Source organism: Lissotriton helveticus, chromosome 5_1 (genome assembly GCF_964261635.1).
Source record: "Lissotriton helveticus chromosome 5_1, aLisHel1.1, whole genome shotgun sequence".
In the NCBI taxonomy this organism is placed as follows: Eukaryota; Metazoa; Chordata; class Amphibia; order Caudata; family Salamandridae; genus Lissotriton; species Lissotriton helveticus.
The window spans coordinates 271,002,452-271,022,028 of NC_136065.1; the positions used below are offsets into that span (position 1 = coordinate 271,002,452).

The 19,577-nt window shown below is 42.0% G+C and overlaps 1 protein-coding gene across 2 annotated transcripts in view; it reads left to right on the top strand.

Moving 5' to 3' along the window:
* The window catches only part of CDK5RAP2 (CDK5 regulatory subunit associated protein 2), an 841,564-nt gene that overhangs the window by 584,515 nt on the left and 237,472 nt on the right, over positions 1-19,577 (top strand). For both annotated transcript variants that reach the window (XM_078642183.1, XM_078642184.1), the window contains 2 exons: positions 16,772-16,897; positions 18,310-18,423. In XM_078642183.1, coding sequence (XP_078498309.1) covers positions 16,772-16,897; positions 18,310-18,423 — 240 coding nt within the window. The remainder of the gene's footprint in view (positions 1-16,771; positions 16,898-18,309; positions 18,424-19,577) is intronic.

Consider the following 19,577-nt stretch of genomic DNA (forward strand, 5'->3'; position numbering starts at 1 on the left):
GCCTGAGGGCCCATTCCACTCGGCCCACGGCGGCTACTACTGCCCTGGGCCGGGGAGTCCCTTTGCAGGACATTTGCCAGGCGGCTACGTGGGCCTCGCTGCACACCTTTGCGAGGCACTACTGCCTGGACAGTCAAGTCCGGAGGGATGGCTTCTTTGCCCGTTCGGTCCTCCAGGACTTTCTGGTGTAGGATTGTATTGGTTCGCAGACCCACCACCGGGGTTGGTATTGCTGGGGTATCTATTCTAAGGTAAGGAATCTAATACTAACCTGTTTCTTTCAGATGAACAAGTTACTTACCTTCGGTAACGATATATCTGTAAGAAACAGTAGTTAGTATTAGATTCCTTACCGCCCCACCCATCCTCCCCGTTCTGCGAACTGATACCTAGGGTTAAGGACATCCCTTTCAGGGCCCTAGTTTCAAATGGCACCAGTGTTGGTTCTCACATGGCAATGCGTGTTCTGCCGCGGAAAAGCTGTGTACAAAGAACTGAAGTCAGCGCGCGGAGGCGGCGTCTATATACTCCAGCGACGTCATCACGACGCCGACGACGGACGCGGAGCCGCAGGGGACGCCTGCAGACGACGCCTACCGACGCGCAGGGGTACTGCTACGCAAAAGTTTCCGGATCCAGACTGACGCCTGGGGATATTCTAAGGTAAGGAATCTAATACTAACTACTGTTTCTTACAGATATATCGTTACCGAAGGTAAGTAACTTGTTCGTCTAACCCAGACTCTAAGCATCACTCTAAACCTAACTTGAATCTTACACTAACCTTTACCCTCATGGTAATGGTGTATGTTTTGGACTAAGTGCCTAACAGTAGAAAAGACAGAAGAAATGAATCTGTGGTGTGCAGACTACTCCACTGGAATCAGCCCTTACATTTTCAGTATGTTTTTCTTGGTTATTATCAGATCAAGCATTGCATCCTTCATGTGAGTAGGCAATGATCATATTTGACATAGATCATTATTGAGCTCAAAGAATGAGAATTGTGCTATAGCTTTATCCTTATTATCTTTTAAAAGAATATGGTCACCTGGGAATGGAATATGATGTGTTTAACATGGTGTGCCTCCTGGCTTTAAACTTCACTTCCACTGACAGACATTGAAGGGTGGAGAATTGTTCACATTTTACAAACTTGCTTTTAGTTGAGTGTCTATGATTAGGAACCGTTCTGTTGTAAAATTGAGAAGAGAGTGTGATAATGTCCATTATCAGTTGTGATGAATGATTCATGCCGGTTTTGGTTAGGAATAAAGGGTCAGAGTCATAATTAAGTATTACATCTGCAAGTTCCAGGAATTGTATTGATGCTTAGCGACACTTGTGCAAATAACATTTGTGTAACAAACTCATAGGTCACTAGAAGAGCCAAGAAATTGTTGGAGAAAGTTGAGTTGGCTTATTATGAGCTGTTGTGTATGGGATTAGAGTACCTTCTACTGGCTGCAAATTGTGCTGATCTAGATGTCTGTATGATTGGTATTGTAATCTGAAAGCGCTTCATAACATTAATGACATTGCTTGCAGGATGAGTAGTTACCAGCATTCTGTTGTTTATTATGACAAGTTAAGGCGAGGAGCTTCTGGGGTGTAGGAGGAGCTCTTCTTGTTCAGGACTTGATACGCGTGAGCAAATTCTTTAGAGGCCTCATTGGAGGGAGAGGTCATTGCTCTATAAGTTCGAGGATCATTGTTACTTTGAGGTATGAACTGACTTTGACCAATTGGTGCAAAGGGGATGTGGACTTTGGAAGTGTGCTGCAACACTTTTCCGAGAGTAGTAAAGGAGGTGCCGGTAAACTCTTAGTCCGAATAGAGGCATTTTATTTTTAAAAGTAGGATGCCAAGTTTGTCAGACAAAGAGCTGAAGATGATAACTTCAAAGGAGCGTTTGTTCATTTCACTGGAGTGCAGTATTGGCTTGTAGGGTTGTGGAGGACTGCTTGACAGGGTAGAAGGAGGTAGAGATCATTTTATGTGGGGAGTGTCTACCACACTCTTGGATTTATTTGCTGCAGCACCTCTGAGGTCATGTTGAAGTCTTGGGGAGGAGTGCTTATCTTCTGGTGAAGGATGATGTATATGCTCAGGATTTGAGGGATGCTGCTAACCAGCTATCAACTATAGTCACTCCATACAATGGAAGAATGTAGATGAGCTAGGAGATATGCTGTTCATGGGGTTAGGTTAGGCATAACTTAATTTCCTTTAGGAGACTGCCCCATTCATGGAAGTTTGGTGGATGCAAGCCCGGCCCGATAACCTGGCAGACCTAGACGTCTACCTGGTGCAGCAACATATCTTCTTCCATGGAAATCATTTGATCCCATCTTGATTTGTTTGTGGCCCGGATGTCACTTTTAAAAAGAGGATGTAAAAGCAACATTCCATCACAATAATTCAAATTTATTGAGTTTTTCTTTGCAAGATAATGGTTTTGTGCGCCACCCTTCACTCATAAAACCATTTTGATTGGAGAGTAAAAAACAAATACACCCTGCGCATTTTGGGATGTTTTAAATCTGATTACAAAAGTAACACTTATTATTAATTAATCCTATAAGGGCCACTTTCTGTTTCCTTGTTAAGCCCAACTGGGATCTAAAGTCCTATTTACACCCAAATCAAGATTCCAGCATGACTGCAAAATACTACATCCCTCCTTATTGCAAACAGCAGGTTCACAATGCATGCAGCTGATTTGTCCAGTGTTAGCACAGAAAGTAGATGTGGGTTGAAGTGGGAAAGAGATACATGTGATGTTAAGTAGGTAAATGACAAGAGATTTGTGTGTGTGTGCATATGGGATGTTAATTGTGTGGGGGCCCACTTAAGTAGGTTATAGAGGCACCAATAGCAACTGTAGAGCCTGCAAGGGGGAGAGAAACTTTATTTTTTCCCCCCAAAGGTTACATTATGGAGCGTTAGTCAAGTTGAAGTATCTTGCATCCCAGAAATCTTCTTTGACTTGCAGATACTGGGGAGCGCTTGTCGGCTACAAGCCACAAACTGAGACTTTATTGTTTGTCCCCAGTAGCTTAGTCTTTGTCTGTGTAGAAGATTGTATATGTTAGATAGGATCAGGTGTATTTCAGGAAGGTTGGGCAATAGAAGAGGGTGCAGGTTGTGGCACATTCGTTAACGTTTAGTATTCTGGTAATTTTAAGGCGGGAGTACTGGTTATGGCTGGAGTATAAAGCCTGACTTATTTGTAGGTAGTTTTTATTCAGTAATTGACAGGTGGTGCAGATAGTAATCAGAAGCCTTTCGTGTGACTTATGTTATTAAGTGGGGGCGTGTTTAAAGCCTTGGCTGTTACATGGATTGGATTTTTCATTAAACTGTTTAAAATTGATTTGACACCAACTCAAAGCTCGATGTCGTGTTTCCACCCCCTGAATGATTTAGTATGTATATGTGTTTTTTTCTGAGACCATATTGCAAGCTCTGTCGATTTTGAGATAACTCAACCTGATCTGATGGCATTGGTGCAAATCATTAAAGGAGATTTTGCCACCTATGTACTGCCATGTAACACAAATTAGGGTTTGTGGATTCCTGGCATTGGGGTACAGTTTGTGATACATGCATTTTTGGCATTCGATTTTCCACCTCAAAATTAAGATGAAAAATTAATTATTGGTGTTTATTAAGAGTAGAACTATTAACTGTTGTATCTGAAAGAGACAATTAGTTATGGATTCCTCACCTTAGAATTACCCCAGGCGTCAGACTGGATCCAGAGAATTTTTTCCCTCCGCAGTACCCCTGCACATCGATAGATTTTCCGCGCCAGTCAGCGCAGATCCCGAGAGAGCGGTACCTCAAGTCACTTTTTTGACTCTGTGTTTGCGACTTTTGTCGACACCTTTTTTGAGCGTTTGACTCCTGGTGCACGAAGGGATGTCACGTCGGACCTGCTTCAAGGCTTGCAACTCCTGTCCCAAATTGATGTCGGTCACGGACCCGCACCTCGTGTGCCTTTGGTGCTTGGAGCGTGTCCACAACCCAAAAGCGTGCTCCAACTGCCGGGCCATGAATCCGAAGTCTTTGCGGGAGCAGTCCCGAAAGCTTCTCGAGGCCCGGCAGTCCGCTTCGTGCCGTTCGAGGTCCTGGTCAAGAGGGAGGTCGTGGAGCCACCACCACTTGTTATCAAAGTCTTCGTCTTCGGGTAAGTCGAAGCACAAGAAGAAGGCAAAGCCGCTACATAACTGTCCTCTCAGACTATTGACCCTTAAAGCTGCCTTTATGGTTGCCATCACCTCTGCTCGCAGGGTGGGTGAGCTTCAAGCCCTTTCTTATAAGCCTCCTTTCCTGGTTGTTCATCCGGACAAAGTTGTCCTGCACACTAGGCCTTCTTTTCTTCCCAAAGTGGTTACCCTTTTCCATATAGGACAGACCATCAATTTGCCCACCTTCTTTCCACCTCCGCATCCTTCTAAAGAGGAAGAGAGACTCCCCCGTCTGGATCCAAAATGTGCGCTTTCATTCTATCTGGAATGCACAAAACAATTCTGGGTGGATGACCAGCTCTTTGTTGGTTATGTAGGCGCCAAGAAAGGTCGGGCCGTGCAAAAACGAACAATCTCCCGATGGGTCGTTCTTTTCATCAAAATCTGCTATTCCTTAGTGAAAAAGGAACCTCCAGTGGGGTTGCGTGCCCATTCCACCAGGGCGACGGCAGCCACTACTGCTTTGGCACATGGAGGCCCCCTTCTTGACATCTGCCAGGCAGCTACCTGTGCTTCACTGCACACGTTTACCAAACACTACTGCCTGGACTGCCAAGTCTGGAGAGATGGCTTCTTCAGCCGTTCAGTTCTCCAGGACTTTCTGGTGTGAACTTGGTTCGTAGACCCACCACCGGGGTTGGTATTGCTGGGGTATCTATTCTAAGATGAGGAATCCATAACTAATTGTCTCTTTCAGATGATCAAGTTACTTACCTTCGGTAACAATATATCTGTAAGAGACATAGATTAGTTATGGATTCCTCACCGCCCCACCCATCCTCCCCGTTCTGCGAACTGACTTCTAGGATAAGGGACTCCCTCTCAGGGCCCTAGTTTTTGTGCTCCAGTGGTCAGTTTCTTGCATGGTCTGCATTTCTGGCGTGGAATGTTGTGTAAAGAACTGACGACAACCCGCGAGGAAGGCGTCTCAGCAGATACCGCAACGTCATTCCGGTGACCATGACGCCAGCGACGAACGTGGAGTCGACCAACGCCACCTATCGACGTGCACGGGTACTGCTGGGGAAAAAAATTCTCTGGATCCAGTATGACGCCTGGGGGTAATTCTAAGGTGAGGAATCCATAACTAATGTATGTCTCTTACAGATATATTGTTACCGAAGTTAAGTAACTTATTCATCATAGAATATTATGTAACAATAGATACTGTTTTTTTAGTCCTCATTTACCTTGGAATTCAGCTCTGCCTCCCCCCCACCCCAAATCTAGCACCTACTGGAGCAATTTGATTGTACTGGGGGTCTTAATGTCTCATATCGTTTTTCCTTGTTTCTCCGCCCTCGCCACTAACCAGCCGCACTGCAGAGCATCCAGTAGAATTAGGAGACCGTAAAGAAGACCGGAATTATCATTGAAGCATACCCTTCCCTTGACTCCTCCCTACATTTAGTTTCTGACCACTTTAACACAGGCATCCAAAATGTATTCCTTTTCTTTTCCGATGTTCTATCCAGACTTTCTATATTTTTAACAGCTTTAATCAAATCTACTTAATTTGCCGGCAAATTACTTATCAGAATATTACTTACCCACTTTTTACGAATCTCGTGCCAAAAGAATCAGGTAAAGGGCCAACTTTTTTTCGTCATTTGTAAAATCTGCATGCACAGTCGATAGCACAAAGAAATACCAGAGGTATGCTTACCTGAAATTCAGTGTTCACTATATCTGAGATATATCTACTTACTTCTTCCCAAAATGTCTGAATCCCATGACATTCCAGGAACATATGGCTATCATCTGCCTTCTCTTGGCCTCATTTTACACACCTTGATGATCTTCCATCCCCCAACTTCGATAACCTGTACGGCATCCAATACATTCTATGGAGGCAGAAGATGTGGTTCTTTCTTAAGTTGGCGGGATAAACCGTTGAATAAAGGAAGTTAAAAGATACTTGCCATAGGTCTTCCAGCTGCAGCATCAGCAAGCACTTTCCCCATAAATCGTAGGAAGTTTGAAGTCGCCCTCTGAAAGATCCACCAATAGTCAGTACCACCTCGCAACTTCCTTGTTCTGTTGTACTTTACTCATTAAGCCATCTTCCAAATCAATTGGCATACCTATCTCCACCTCAGATGACTGGAACCACCCTCTCATTTGCAGATATTTAAAACTGGAGAGTTTATTATCGGACAGTTATATCAATTTATCACAGGGTTACCAAATCTGCTTCTTCCGTGATATCCCCCCATCTCCACATTCCTGCCTCTTTTAGCGGACTGGCCAAAGAATCCTTCTTCCATTCAGGAGATCCTGGTGTGCTCCAATTCAGCACCCACCAATTATAGTACATGAGTTTAACATCCTTCCTAATCTTAGTCCAAAGTTCTGCCATACTTTGTAACATTTTGAGGCGTACTCTCTTAAACTACTTGGGGTCGCCACACTTGTACATAAAACCTTGCATTCCTCCTTTAATATCTGACAACATGCTCCTAAACATTTTGCTAATGTTGGAATTGTCTGGTTTGGTCAATAGCATCTTCCCGTTCCTTAAAAGGAAAGCCCAGGCATCGTACGATAGATCTGGCAGACATAAGGCCCACTTTTCTTACCTTCTGCGTAGTTTTTTCCGGGCAATACGGGGGCCTTTTGAGTCGCATATAAAACTGATAATTTTTCCCTGTAATTTCTTCATCCACTCCCACTTACATAGGAATCGAATTGTCTGAAAAAGGAATGTAAATTTTTGGAAGAATTTTAATTTTCACCAAATTTACTTTGCCTATAAATGTCAGTGGAAGATGAGACCAATTAAGCATCAGGTTTCCAGCTTCTTTCATTACCTTGAAGAAATGAGTTTCAGGGAGTTCCTTAATATTCTGGGTGATCTTTATACCTAAATATCTCATCTCCTTTTTACAGATATTTACGGTTGACTCCAAATTCCATGACATAACCTCTTTCGGCTCCCTGTTTACCGAATAATCAGCTATACGGCCAAATTGTGAAGTTAGGTAATTTAAATAAAGGGACCGATAGGTTCATACCGGTGTCAAAAACCAACAAATCATCAGCGTATAACGGCAATTTATTCTCCCAATCCTTGTATCTGAAGGGAACTATTCAACTATCTTTCCGAATATTAACTGCCAAATGTTTGATATATAGGTTAAAACGGAGGGGTGTAACGGGCATCCCTATCTCGCCCCTCTTGAAATACTAAAGGGCACAGGAAGATTACTGTTTATCAAAACTCTGGGCCACTCTTTTCTGTATATCATGGCTATTGCCTTACAAACGTTTCCACCCAAGTTATAAAGTTTTAACATCACCTGCAGATAAGCCCAATTTACCCAATCGAAGGCTTTAGTGGCATCCAATGTAATAACTGCTAAGGGGATTTTAAAAGTGGAAGCTATATCGGCTGCCCCTATCAGGTTGAAGGTCAACTCCTGGTTCCCTCTTCCTCTTGCAAACCCCTTTTGGTCAGTATGTTAAAGGCCCCCTACCACCGCGATAAGTCTCTGCCAGGATTTTTGCAAAAAACTGAAAATCACAATTTAATAAAAAAACTGGCCTATAAGAGTCGCATAAATTCAAGGCCTTCCCTGGTTTTGGAATTAGAATAACTGTTGCCTCATTTCAAGATGCTGGGAGTTTTGCTCCCTTCTCAAAAAATTGAGAGAACATCTTTGTCAAGTGTGGCAAGAGGACCTCCTCAAGTATTTTATATAATTCCAGAGGTAACCCATCTGGGCCTGCTGCCCTCCACTACTTCCCTGCCCTTATTGCATTTCTTATCTCTTTGGTAGTTATGCTGTTGTTTAACTCTGTACTACTGATATCAGAAATACCATACGGAACTTCCTGCACCAGGCTTAAACTTCTTCCTCAGTGACTGGCAGGTCCTCATGATATAATTCTCCAAAATAACTTTGAAAGGGTTTCTCAATTTTCTTGCTTCCAGCAAGAATATTACCAGTTTTCTCGGACCTAACCTCTTTAATAAAAGATCTTGCATGGTCTTCCTTCGCTTTCCATGCTAGGAGCTTTCCACAACCCTTTCCGTACTCAAAATGCGCAATTTTACTTTCCCTCCATCTTTTCCTTAGCCTATCTTCAACTAAAGCAGACAGCGCCTCTTTTACAGCTTGTAAAGTCTATTACTCACTTTCCCCCATCTCCTTTAAGAGGTCCTACTCCTGCTGTTGAATACAGCTTTCCAAAAGACTAACTTCCGCTGTAAACTCTTTCCTTTTTAGGTCTCGCTGAGCCAGCTCATGCGCTGCTCTGCGAGACATTTAGTAAGCGGCTTTTGAAAGTGCCACCACAGGCTTTTGGTGGCCTCAAGCTTGCGTGCACGTGCGCAGCCGCCATGAGATCGCGATCACTTTCGCGGCCGTTTCACTTTCACGGGGACGCGGCCAATGCTTGTTTTCACGGTATCTCGTTGTACCTCATCCCCTCTTCTGCTTTGATCCTGTTGCTCCTCCCACTTACCTCGCACCATCTTTGGCACCTCTGCCTCCATCAGCAGGCATGTAGTTTGGAGTTTTCCTCAACACCAAGAGTGCCAACGAGCTTCGAAAACTTTTCAGAGCACCATCGTCAGTTTTTCGAAAGTCAGCAGGGCCAAACACCAAATGCTTAGAGCGCATGTGGAGATTAAGCCTCAGCGCGTGTTTACCCTCAACAGCAGTATTAGGGGCCATTATAGCGCCTGGCTCACGTGAGGTGCTCTGCAGTTCAGGTACACAGAGTGGAGGGTGTGTACATCTTCACGAGCGTGTTGCACACAATGTTAGTAATTAAGTCCTATGTTTATGTATTTCACTTTGTATTTATTTATTCACGCATGCCGTGGTTTTTATAAAGTACGTTCATGCCTCACGAGGTTAGTAGGTCGTACATATTTAGAACTAATAGCCAGATTAATCAGCGTGCTTCCAGGCACTCAGATAAATGCCCTCACAGGTACCTGGGAGGTTTTGTATAATCGCATAAACCTGACACATCTGCTGACGTTTTTTCAGCAAGGGCGCCAATGGATAATATTTCAACAGTAAAGATGACTTTATCAAGGTTCATACAAACACTGGGGGTAATTTTACAGGAAGGCCCTCCCCCGCCCCTTTTAATCACCTGTATGTAGTGTTTTACATTTTGTTCTAAGAAGCTACCACTACTCCCGAGGCCCAATTTGGCGCCTCTGCGAGGTTGCAGTTGGCATATTTTTCCCAATTATTATTTTTTTTGATCAGTCTCGGTTTGGTTTAATGCCTTCATGAATTCTTCTGTTCAGTTCTTGCCTCATCTACACTCACTGAAATACCAGCAGGTGCTCACAAAAGTGGTTAAGCTCCATTATCAAAAGCCGGTCTAGTAGTTTACGATGTTGCACTGTCCCGATACCCGCCATTACCCACAACATTTTCTTGAAAAAGGTGTATAATGACAGCTTGGCAAAGCCATACACTTAGATATTAGAGAGGTTCAGTGGATTCTAGGTGCCGTTCATTTTTTACTGGTCTCAGCAAGGCCTTCGTACTCACTCCTGTTACATTATGCATGCGTAAACCATCAGAGGGTGTCTCAAAATGGGACCATGGAGTGGCAGCCACATCTGTTGAAAAGCAGAGAATGACATTTGTTCACAGAACTGTCAGGAGTGGAGCAGAAGTGATGGAAACTTACCTGAGAAAAACAGATGTGCTAACTGTAGTGCGGCGTGCAAAAGTCAGCCACCGTTGATTAAAACCACAATCCACTACTCGCATGAATATTGTATCGTGGGTGTGTTAAATGGCCGCAGGCACCACACAGGCATGGTGACTGTACAGGGGTCTTATAATCTCAACACTGTTCGATTCTTGTGTGCACCTTAATCTGACTTCTTGCTGGATTTATTAGAGCGCACTTTCTTTCACAGCAAAGTGACTAGGCGATAAATAACGCCCTCTGTGCACCACTGCCCACCAGCTGATTGAACAGCAGATTGATTCTTTCATATTACACATTCTTCAGGCATCAGAAGCGGTTTCTGGCAGGCTGTTCCTATACATAATAAAGATACAACTCAATCTGGTCTCCCTTTGCTCCTAAGAGAAGGGGCTCGAATACCTTTATAAGATAATTTCTCTTCCAAAGGCAACATTGCTGGGGATTGCAGGGCACACAATATTCCTTTCTGTTGCATCAGCTCGGAAGCCTATCACAGCTATTTACAGCATTCAATGCGTTTGAGACGTCCTAGCACGAAAAGTATGTTGATAGTTCAATGTACAACAAGGGTCCTTGACAAGCAGGGGTCGTGCCACAATACAAATGATCCCAACTAAACATAGCTATTACTGTTCGAATGATGAAGGTGAGGAAATGTCACTGTAAGACCCACATGGTGATTATCCAATTTCCATCAGGATTCTGAGTCGGCGCTAGCCTGTACTCTGCGCCAGCAGGGATCCGCGCTATTATCATTTGTTCCACCAGAAAGCAGACATTGTTTATCTGAGTTCACCCTGATCAGCGCCGATCGTCCCTTCCGCTTGAACAAGCATTTAGGTCTCGCTTTTGGAACCTTATAAGTACTTAGTTATGCAGCACAATATCCTTGGTGCAACATCAACCGTTGCATGTCTAAACACTTATAAGGTCCCAAAGGCGAGAGCTATTGGCTAGGCCAATGCTTGTTAGTATTTGAATACTGGTTATTTTCCCTCTCAAAAACGCCTTGAATGTTTCCCATACTACGCCTGTAGTTGCACTATCAATATTAATAACAAAAAATTATTCCGACTCTAATTTAAGTGCCTCTATCACTGTTTTCATCTAGCAATCTAGTGTGATCCATAGTCCCCCTTCCTTGTATTATCCCAGTGCTCACTGCTAGAATCATAGCAAGTGCTGGGTGGTCCTAAAGATGGCCTCCCACATGAGTGATCTTTTCCACTTAGTCTCTAAACCCTTGGCCAACTAAAAAGAAATCGATTCTAGATTGGTGCCTGTGTTTTTTATTATTATATGTAAAGCCCTTCTTAGCCCCCCATCCTGTCTAACCAGATGTCACGCCATCCTAATGTTACCATGGAGGTCTTAATTTATCGCATCTTGTTGTTTATAACCAATCGGCTATTAATAGAACGGTACAATGAGTTATCTAAAAACACGTTAAAATCGCCAGCCAGAATAACAGTGTCTCTAACATTCAATAGTTCTGTCAACAGCTCCCCAAAGGGCCGTATTGTAAGCTCTGACAATTTTGAGATAACTAAACCCGATCTGATGGCATCTGTGCAAATCAGTGAAGGAGAGCTCCCCGCCTGTGTACTGCCAGGGAACACAAATTAAGGTATGTCGATCCCTGGCATTATGGCTGCAGTTTGTGATACATGCGTTTTTTGGCATTCGATTTTCCACCCCAAAATTAAGATTAAAAAGTAATTAATGGCGTTTATTAAAAGTAGAACTATTAGCCATTATATTATAGAATATTATGTAACATTAGATACTCGTTGGTTGACTGACTGCTTAAGGACAAACCCCTTCTTGGCTTTCCAAGACTGCCTTTCCTCTTTTGTGAAAGCTGGTGTCACATTTCGTTTTGAACAGTGCACCTTTTCAGCATCTCAATAATTGATGATTGGTGTCTTATTTGAACGGTTATTTTCCTGAAGCACAGGAGCTGATGCCAGTTGGATGGTTTAATAGTCCGCTCCCTTTCTGGAGTAGTTGTAACTGAATGTTCGAGACAAGAAATTGCATCTTTAAATGGCATGGAGCAGCTGAAGAACAGTGTAGGTGTGGTCAGACCAGAAAGGTTGGTGTACACGGCTGAACTGGAGAGCAGACGCAAGAAGGGCTTTCGACCTGCAGACTGGAAAGGTAACTTGAGAGAGGGGGAGTACCGAATTCTTTACTGGTTAGGTTTTTTTGTGTACTTAATTAAGCCTGCAACCTCGTGTTAAGGATGTTACTTGTGATGTACAGAAGACCGTGTTTCATTATCACATTGAAGACTTTGGGTGGTATTATGACAAGTTAAATATGATATTTTATTGCTTCATCGAATTTCAGTAGAAATTTGAATCTTCATGTTGAAAGCAATAAATCGAATGTGGATAGTAATGTTAATCATGATTTAAAGAAAGCTGCAGATTGTTAGTAGACTTGTTTCATTTATTGATCGTGTGGCTCATGGATCAGATGGCACTAAGAATGGCCTGCCTCTGTCTGTCCTGTGTTTTATTTTAATTCTCGTGTGTGTTCGTGAAGATCTTGAAACAAAAAGACCCCAAAATAAAAAGGAAATATATTTTAAGTTTTGTTGTCACTTTTATTTAGTGCAATACTGCAAATTAATAGCCTCTAGACACTCACTTTGACTGAGGGGCTTGACCCCCAACTATATTGATAAAGCTCTTGCTTACAAAGTATTACATGTTTTACCATTGTTAAGTGTTAACCCATTCTGAGATGACCGTTCTTCATAAGGTTAGGTCTCATTAGTTAACATTTTACCCGTTGTTGGAGGATCACCGTCGGTTTTGGAGATATGACTGCACAGATGAAGTCGTGAGACAGCTGTTGGTGGCATAGAGTTGGATTTATTTTAGTCTTATGTGACTTTCTGTATATCTGTGGCTGGGGCCTATATAAAGACTTATTGGTAGAGAGCCTGAGATCCCCAGTTGTTAAGTTGTCTGCTAGGCATTGCAGGCTTGCTGTTGATTTTCTTGTAGGGTGACTAGAAAGGGTACTGCAGTGGTAGTGCCCACTGTTGACAGTAGCCAATGAAAACCTTCATATTAAGCGGAATACAACTTCTAAAAGCGAATTTGAGGTACCCTTGCTTTTTTGAGTGTGGTCTTTTGTGGGATGTTGGGCTATGTAGACCTGTTTAAGATGTTAATAGATATCATTTAACAATAATACTGTGCGAAGGAAGTGAAGTGAGTTAATACTTCAAGACGCACAATAAAAAGATGGCAAACAAGGTCACTTTAAACATGTTGAAAGTAAATACTGTGGCCACAAACGTTTCTGTCCAGAAACACTTTAGTAATGTGAGTAGTGTGTCTGAAACTAAAATCTCTCGCATGTGAGAAGCACTGAGAGAGGAAGCGCACATGACACTAGCTGCAAAATCGTTAATTTTAGGGTAACGTGGGCAGGACTTGTGCCACCTACTTCCTTGCTGTAGCATCATAGTTGTTTGTGATGTGGAATCCTGGCGCACAACCGGAAGCCAGTGGAGGGTTTCCTGCAATGGAGTGTCAGAATTCCTTTTAATATTTATTATATATTTATTTATTTGTTTATATGGGAATAGGGGGAAAGTGTGTGTGTGGGGGGGGGGGGGCGGGGGTAGAGAATCGGCTATCCCATTGGCTATTACTTTAAATTTTCGGACATGTGTCAAAGGTTTCTTAGCCAGTTGAACTGCTCCCTTAGGTAGCAAGAAGCCATATTTTGATTATTAAACATTAAAATCAACCCCGATCACAGCCGGAAACCAGTGGAGGGTGTCCTGCAATGGAGTTTCAGAATTCCTTTTATTATTGTATATTATATATTTATTTATTTGTTTAATTGGAAATAGCCATAAAAACAGTAACATAAAAGAAACCCATTTTTAAGATTCATTTATCAAGAACATTCCGAACATACTATGCAAAGCACAGCTGCAGCACCTACACTAGGCTTCTAATGGATCCTTCTAACAGCAGGTTCCTAATTTCTAGCAGACTCAGGTCCTAGGATGGACCTGGAGAGCTCTTCAGCAGTATTCCCAGGAGCAGTCCGATGGCACCAGACAGCTTTGCAGTGACTCCATACCACCCGGGAAGTTAATGAGCACAGTTGCATTTAAGTGCCACCCCTGCACACTTACGTCTGCTCCTTTTTTTTTGTGTGTCCTTCGACACAGATCCGGATCTCTGCTCCCAACTTTGTTGGTCTTCCAATAGCGCCCAAATTATTTTTTGCAGTGTGCTAGTGAAGATATGTCTCCTAAAAGACGCTTCTCCAACAAGCAGATTGTGAACTTCTGGAAGCTCTCCAGCTGCCTTTAAGTAGCTATCCTGTCTGCAACACTAAATGAGGAGCTTTTTGCTTGACTGAATTAATATATGTAAAGCAAAATTTAAAAGTGTGTATTTGAGCACTCAAAACCAAATGTTTGGAGAATAGTGATTGAAATTCCAAAATATTTGTAGAGCTGATTTTTTAGTGATAAATCATGTGGCATTGGGGAGAAATATTCTTAATACTAATAACTTGGTGCCATTGTATATATGGCTGTTATGTATTTTCCATGTAGGGGTGTGCCACATTGACAAAACATTGTTTGTGTTACTGCTGGCAACCCTTCCTGATGCACTGATGTGATCACTGCTAGTAATCTGCATATCGTGGTCACTAATGTAATTATATGTAATGTGATCACTTTTTCAATAATAATAGTAGCTCAGGATAAGTTTAATTGAACATAAAGTAGTTCATATTACAGAAAAGTTTGGAAACTCCTGCCCTAAAATGACAGGGTCCAGACTGCGCCAAGACTGCAGGAAGCAGGTGTTGGATACAGACCCACACAAGATGTGTTTGTGGCACTTGGTCTCCTGTCACGGTTTGAATTTGATCAGTAAGTGCACCCTCACGTGGGAGGTGGAGCTCTAGGTCGCCAAACATAAGAAGATGTAATAGTTGAAGCATGAGTCCCGATCCAGGTCACTCGGCTTCTTGCGATCTAGGCCAGAGACCCCTATTCCTGATCAAAGTCTTCCTGGAAGTTGAAGTCGAAAGTGCACCATAAGCCCCAGAAAGCCAACAGGACTTGACTCCATCAAACCACAAGATGGGACAAGGGTGACTATCACAAGATAATAACTCCCATTTCACCACCAAGCAAAATATTTCCCCTTTCCCCTGTCTTCTGATTCCGACCCAGTTCCACAAGTGATCCTGTCATGCCCCAAATTCCCCAGGCCGTTATAAACACAGCAGTAAATTGCACCCTTCAGAATGTCCAAGTTCCTTGTTTTTTTTTTGTGGTGCTTCAAGCCTCACAGACCCACAGCGGTCCCCCATTTGGAAATACACTGGCAAGTTCTCATTCAGCACTGACTGACCTCTTTGGACCTGTTACCTGGCCCATGCCGCAACCCAGTCCATACTTGTACAGTCCCAATGCTGATATCTAACCCTGATCAATATTGGCCTATACCAGGCCTATCCCATGCTACGAGGTTGAGTAATATCAAAGAAGGAGTTGGTGAACTGGAAATACGAAAGCGCAGAATGCAAGCAAATCAGAAGCAAGGTTCAGCAATAATACAGAGCTAAGTACAGAGGGCAATTAAAATGAATAAAAGATATCCAGGAAACTAGCAACAACGAGATAGCAGCATCTGGTAAAGTGTCCACAGTGTCAGCAGGCAATCAGTAAAAAGGCCTTGGAGAGTTGCTAATCCGCTGCACGTCTGTGGTGCAACTGTCCCCAAATTGCCCTGGAGCGGTGTACGCATCACAGAAGGAGCAAAAAGATTAGCCATGGGTCTGTGGTCATTTGTTACCATGTAGGTCTACTATGGAAACAATGTTGGTTTGAGGGTTAGAGCATCAGCTATAAAAAATCGTTTGTGTAATGTGCAAAAAGGTGAGAGAGGGATTAGCCAACAGGTGTCAGCTGTGGACAGATGGGCAATTAAATATGGTTAAGGGGTAGAGAAAATCTATGGGCTGTTGGTGAATTATGGTTGTAAGAATGATATCCTGTTTATGCCAAGTTTGAAACTAAATGAAGGTAGAAAAGGGAGGGTAATGATGTCTTTGCATTTTTATGTCAATCCACTTAATATAATCCTCATACGATGCAGTTGAATGTGTAAACTGAACATGACATCAAGCCTCTATAAAGTAAAAACATGCAACTGTACCTCTCACTTGTAAGTTCAATGTTTTCTCCAAATAATTGAGATGAGTGCCTATGGGTCGATGTAAATTCTAAGATGCCCACCACTTAAAGATCAGTAATCAGCCATTGTTCCTTACAACATGGCCACTTCATATTGTGGGGGAAGAAACCTGGTAAGACGTTCAGTCTGTTTGTGCATCACCAATGGGCCCTACCATGTATAAATCCACAATGGCATTTGGGAAATTTTACTTGTCTATCTGACCATGTCATATCAACAACAAGTAGAGACTAAATGCCCTCCTGATTATTCTTAATCACTGGAAAACTGGTGAGAATTAATGTTTCGGAGCATTAACTGTCTTGCTCCACCAAGTAGCAGCTTTCTAGAACGTACTTAAGGCTGACCAAGAGACTGTCCTAAAAATTAGAGATTTCTTTCTTTATCTATTTAGACTGTTTTCCTAATTAGAGTCTTATGGAAAGGTGGATATACCTATTAGGAGATGGAGGGTGAGAGCTATAAAAAGGTATATTTGACTATCAAAGTCACTGTACTTGCTTTGATAAGCAAGCTTTTTAGAAGGTAACACACGTAATAAGAATTAGGTGGATTCATTTGTACAATTTTTTTCAGAGTTATTAATGGAACATCTGCAAGAAATACGAATTTTGAGACATCGACTGGAAGACTCCATTAAAACGAATGACCGACTACGACAACAGCTTGAACGGCAAATAGCAGAAGCCGAACTAGACCATGGTGAGGTCATCTTCATCTCCTAAATATCTATCAGCTAGGTTATTTTACGTAGTAATCTGAGATAACAATATCTTCATGTTGTGGATTTGCAAAGTTAATTTTTTTAAAGTATAATTGCTATCCAACTCATGAAATATGCTTTAACATCAAGATGGAAGGGACCCATTAAACTAGCTTCTGTTGGCTTATGCAAACCACATGTTGCACCAGAAAATCCTATTAAATTACACTTTATACATTTACTGCTGTTGACATATTACTTTAGAAACACATTCTTCTTTGTGTTTCTAAAATGCTTCATCTTCCATTTGGGTTTACATTCAATGAGCAATCTGTCATTTTAGTCCTATTTTTCTGTTGCTCGTTATTCATTTATTCCTGTTTTGTTAAGTGTTCATGATTTTGATTCTGCCCTCATAACTGTCTGATAGGACCTCGAAAACTGGAATGCGTTTTTCTTAGGTATTGTTTTCTCCCCCTTATATTCTGATGTCTCTTCTGTGTGTGGTGACAGTAAGGTTATTATAAGGATAAATAGTCACTACTTATTTTTCAAGAACCGCTCTTGCTGCTAGAGGTGGTTACAATTTTATGAAGCTATAATTAACACAATGCTAGAAAAACTGTGACTTTTCAGATCACTACTGTGCATGGGTTTTTGATAGAATCTAATCAGGGAATCTGTCTCAAAAGGATCAATTTCCTTGATCCAGTTCAGGGTATATATTTCAGAGGAGTGGGAGAAAAAGTGTGATTGTAAGACACTGTACGTTTGTTTCTGTCATACAATTTACACTGTGAAGTTCTAAAAATGTTACTCTTGGGTTTTAGTGTGTTGTTTTAGAAGCACCATTATGTTGATTCTCCTTGCAAGGCTGATGTTTGCTAGGTGGCTCCTATAAAACGTTTCTGTTAATAAACAGGATTATTGAACTACAAACCTTGTGGTCACCTGGTTGTGGTAATGTATTTATGACTGAACACACACTGATTATGTAGCCAAATTACACTGATCTTTTTGATTTTGTGCCCAAGCTCCCCTCTGTCTAACATTTACCACCATAAAACTGCCATATTTTCCACTTCTGCATTTTGGTGGCCAACTAACAATGATGGCTGTCCATCAGTCAGTTACTGACCATGGGATAGAAAAGATCAGAGCAAGATAATGGAATGTAATACATGGAGTTCTTTTACTAGGGCTCCCCTTTTCTCGTAGAAGAGCATATTTAAGATAAATATGATAAACCAAACTGCACTGGCCAACTAAGTAAAAAGCACATATTAATGAGATGTGAAGCCTTTTTGCCTGTCTAGAAATGTTTGCTTCTAATGTTTATACCAGAGTATGACTCAATATTAAACTATTGTACAGAGTATATTCAGTCAAGTTTACACTTCTTAATTTCTAGGGGCTACACAGATGTACAGTGATACAGATCAACATAATACACTCATTTCTGAAATAAGTTTCCTGAGAAGAGAAAATGAATCCCTGAAAGATCTCCTTGCTAGAGGATCAAGAGGTATGTTTTGCTGTTGCAGAAAGCCATACTTGTTCTCATACAGTAGTCTTCCAACACAGTAATTGTTGATAGGGTTATAGATGGGCTATGGCATATTCTTTCCGTAAGTGTCTCTTCCCCCCTCAGTAAAGGGAGTTTGCTAGGGTGGCAGCCAGAATTGATATGGAACCCCAGAAATTGATTGGGAGAAGAGATTACTAAATGTCATGGGTTGGATTTATGGGGTGCAGAATGAGAATGAAAGGTAACCCAGACACGGGACTCGAAAGAGGGTGAAAAAACAGAGTGAGAGGTAGACGAGAGCTTCTTGGATGAGGTCCTCATCGTAGTCGGTGTTGATTGACTTGTAAATGGATGTATTGAATGGGAGAATATAGGGAATAAAAGGATTAGGGGTTAGGAGAGATGAGGAAAATGTTGATTCTGGGATGATGTGGGGAAATATTCAAGTGGGAAGCATAGGAATATTGGGGGGAGGCTTATGACCTCAGGCTAGTCAACCTCAGGATGGGGAATGTCTCCTTGATAACTAAGATCATTCCATTTGAGCACTCATTGGTGAAGAGATTAATTTGCAATGAGAATAATCAACAACTCAACAATAATATATTTTTGATACAAGCATTGGAGGATAAGGTAATGAGAAATTAATAGATAAAATCCATCTCATCAGTGGAAGTTTTATAGACTGGTGATTTGGTCCAGTTATCTTAAGGCCCCTCTAACTAAGTAAACAATTTCAGCCCGTTTCTGATACACAAATTGATTTTAACCCGCCTTCTGGGTCAGGGGATTTGTTATCTAGCTGTGAGTTTTCTTTTTTCTGCAAATCTTATACACAAAAGATCACTCCTCCTATGAATGTGTCCCTAGCGAAAGGGTCCCTAGCGAAATATCCTCTTTTGTTATATCATTCTGTTCAATGTAGTAGTTCTGGTAAGTTGAACTGATATATATTTGGAATGAAAGTCACCCTCAAAAAGGTCACTTTAGTTGCATCTTGAGGGCTTTCCACTGTCCCCTCAGGGCCACCTTGTGCATGTGTGTGTAATGATTGCATGGTGGTCTCTTAGGCAATTTCCACACCTGATTAACCTCATCGATATTGGTGACGGAACCACTCCATCACCAGCCACGGACGCGCTGTGCTGGTG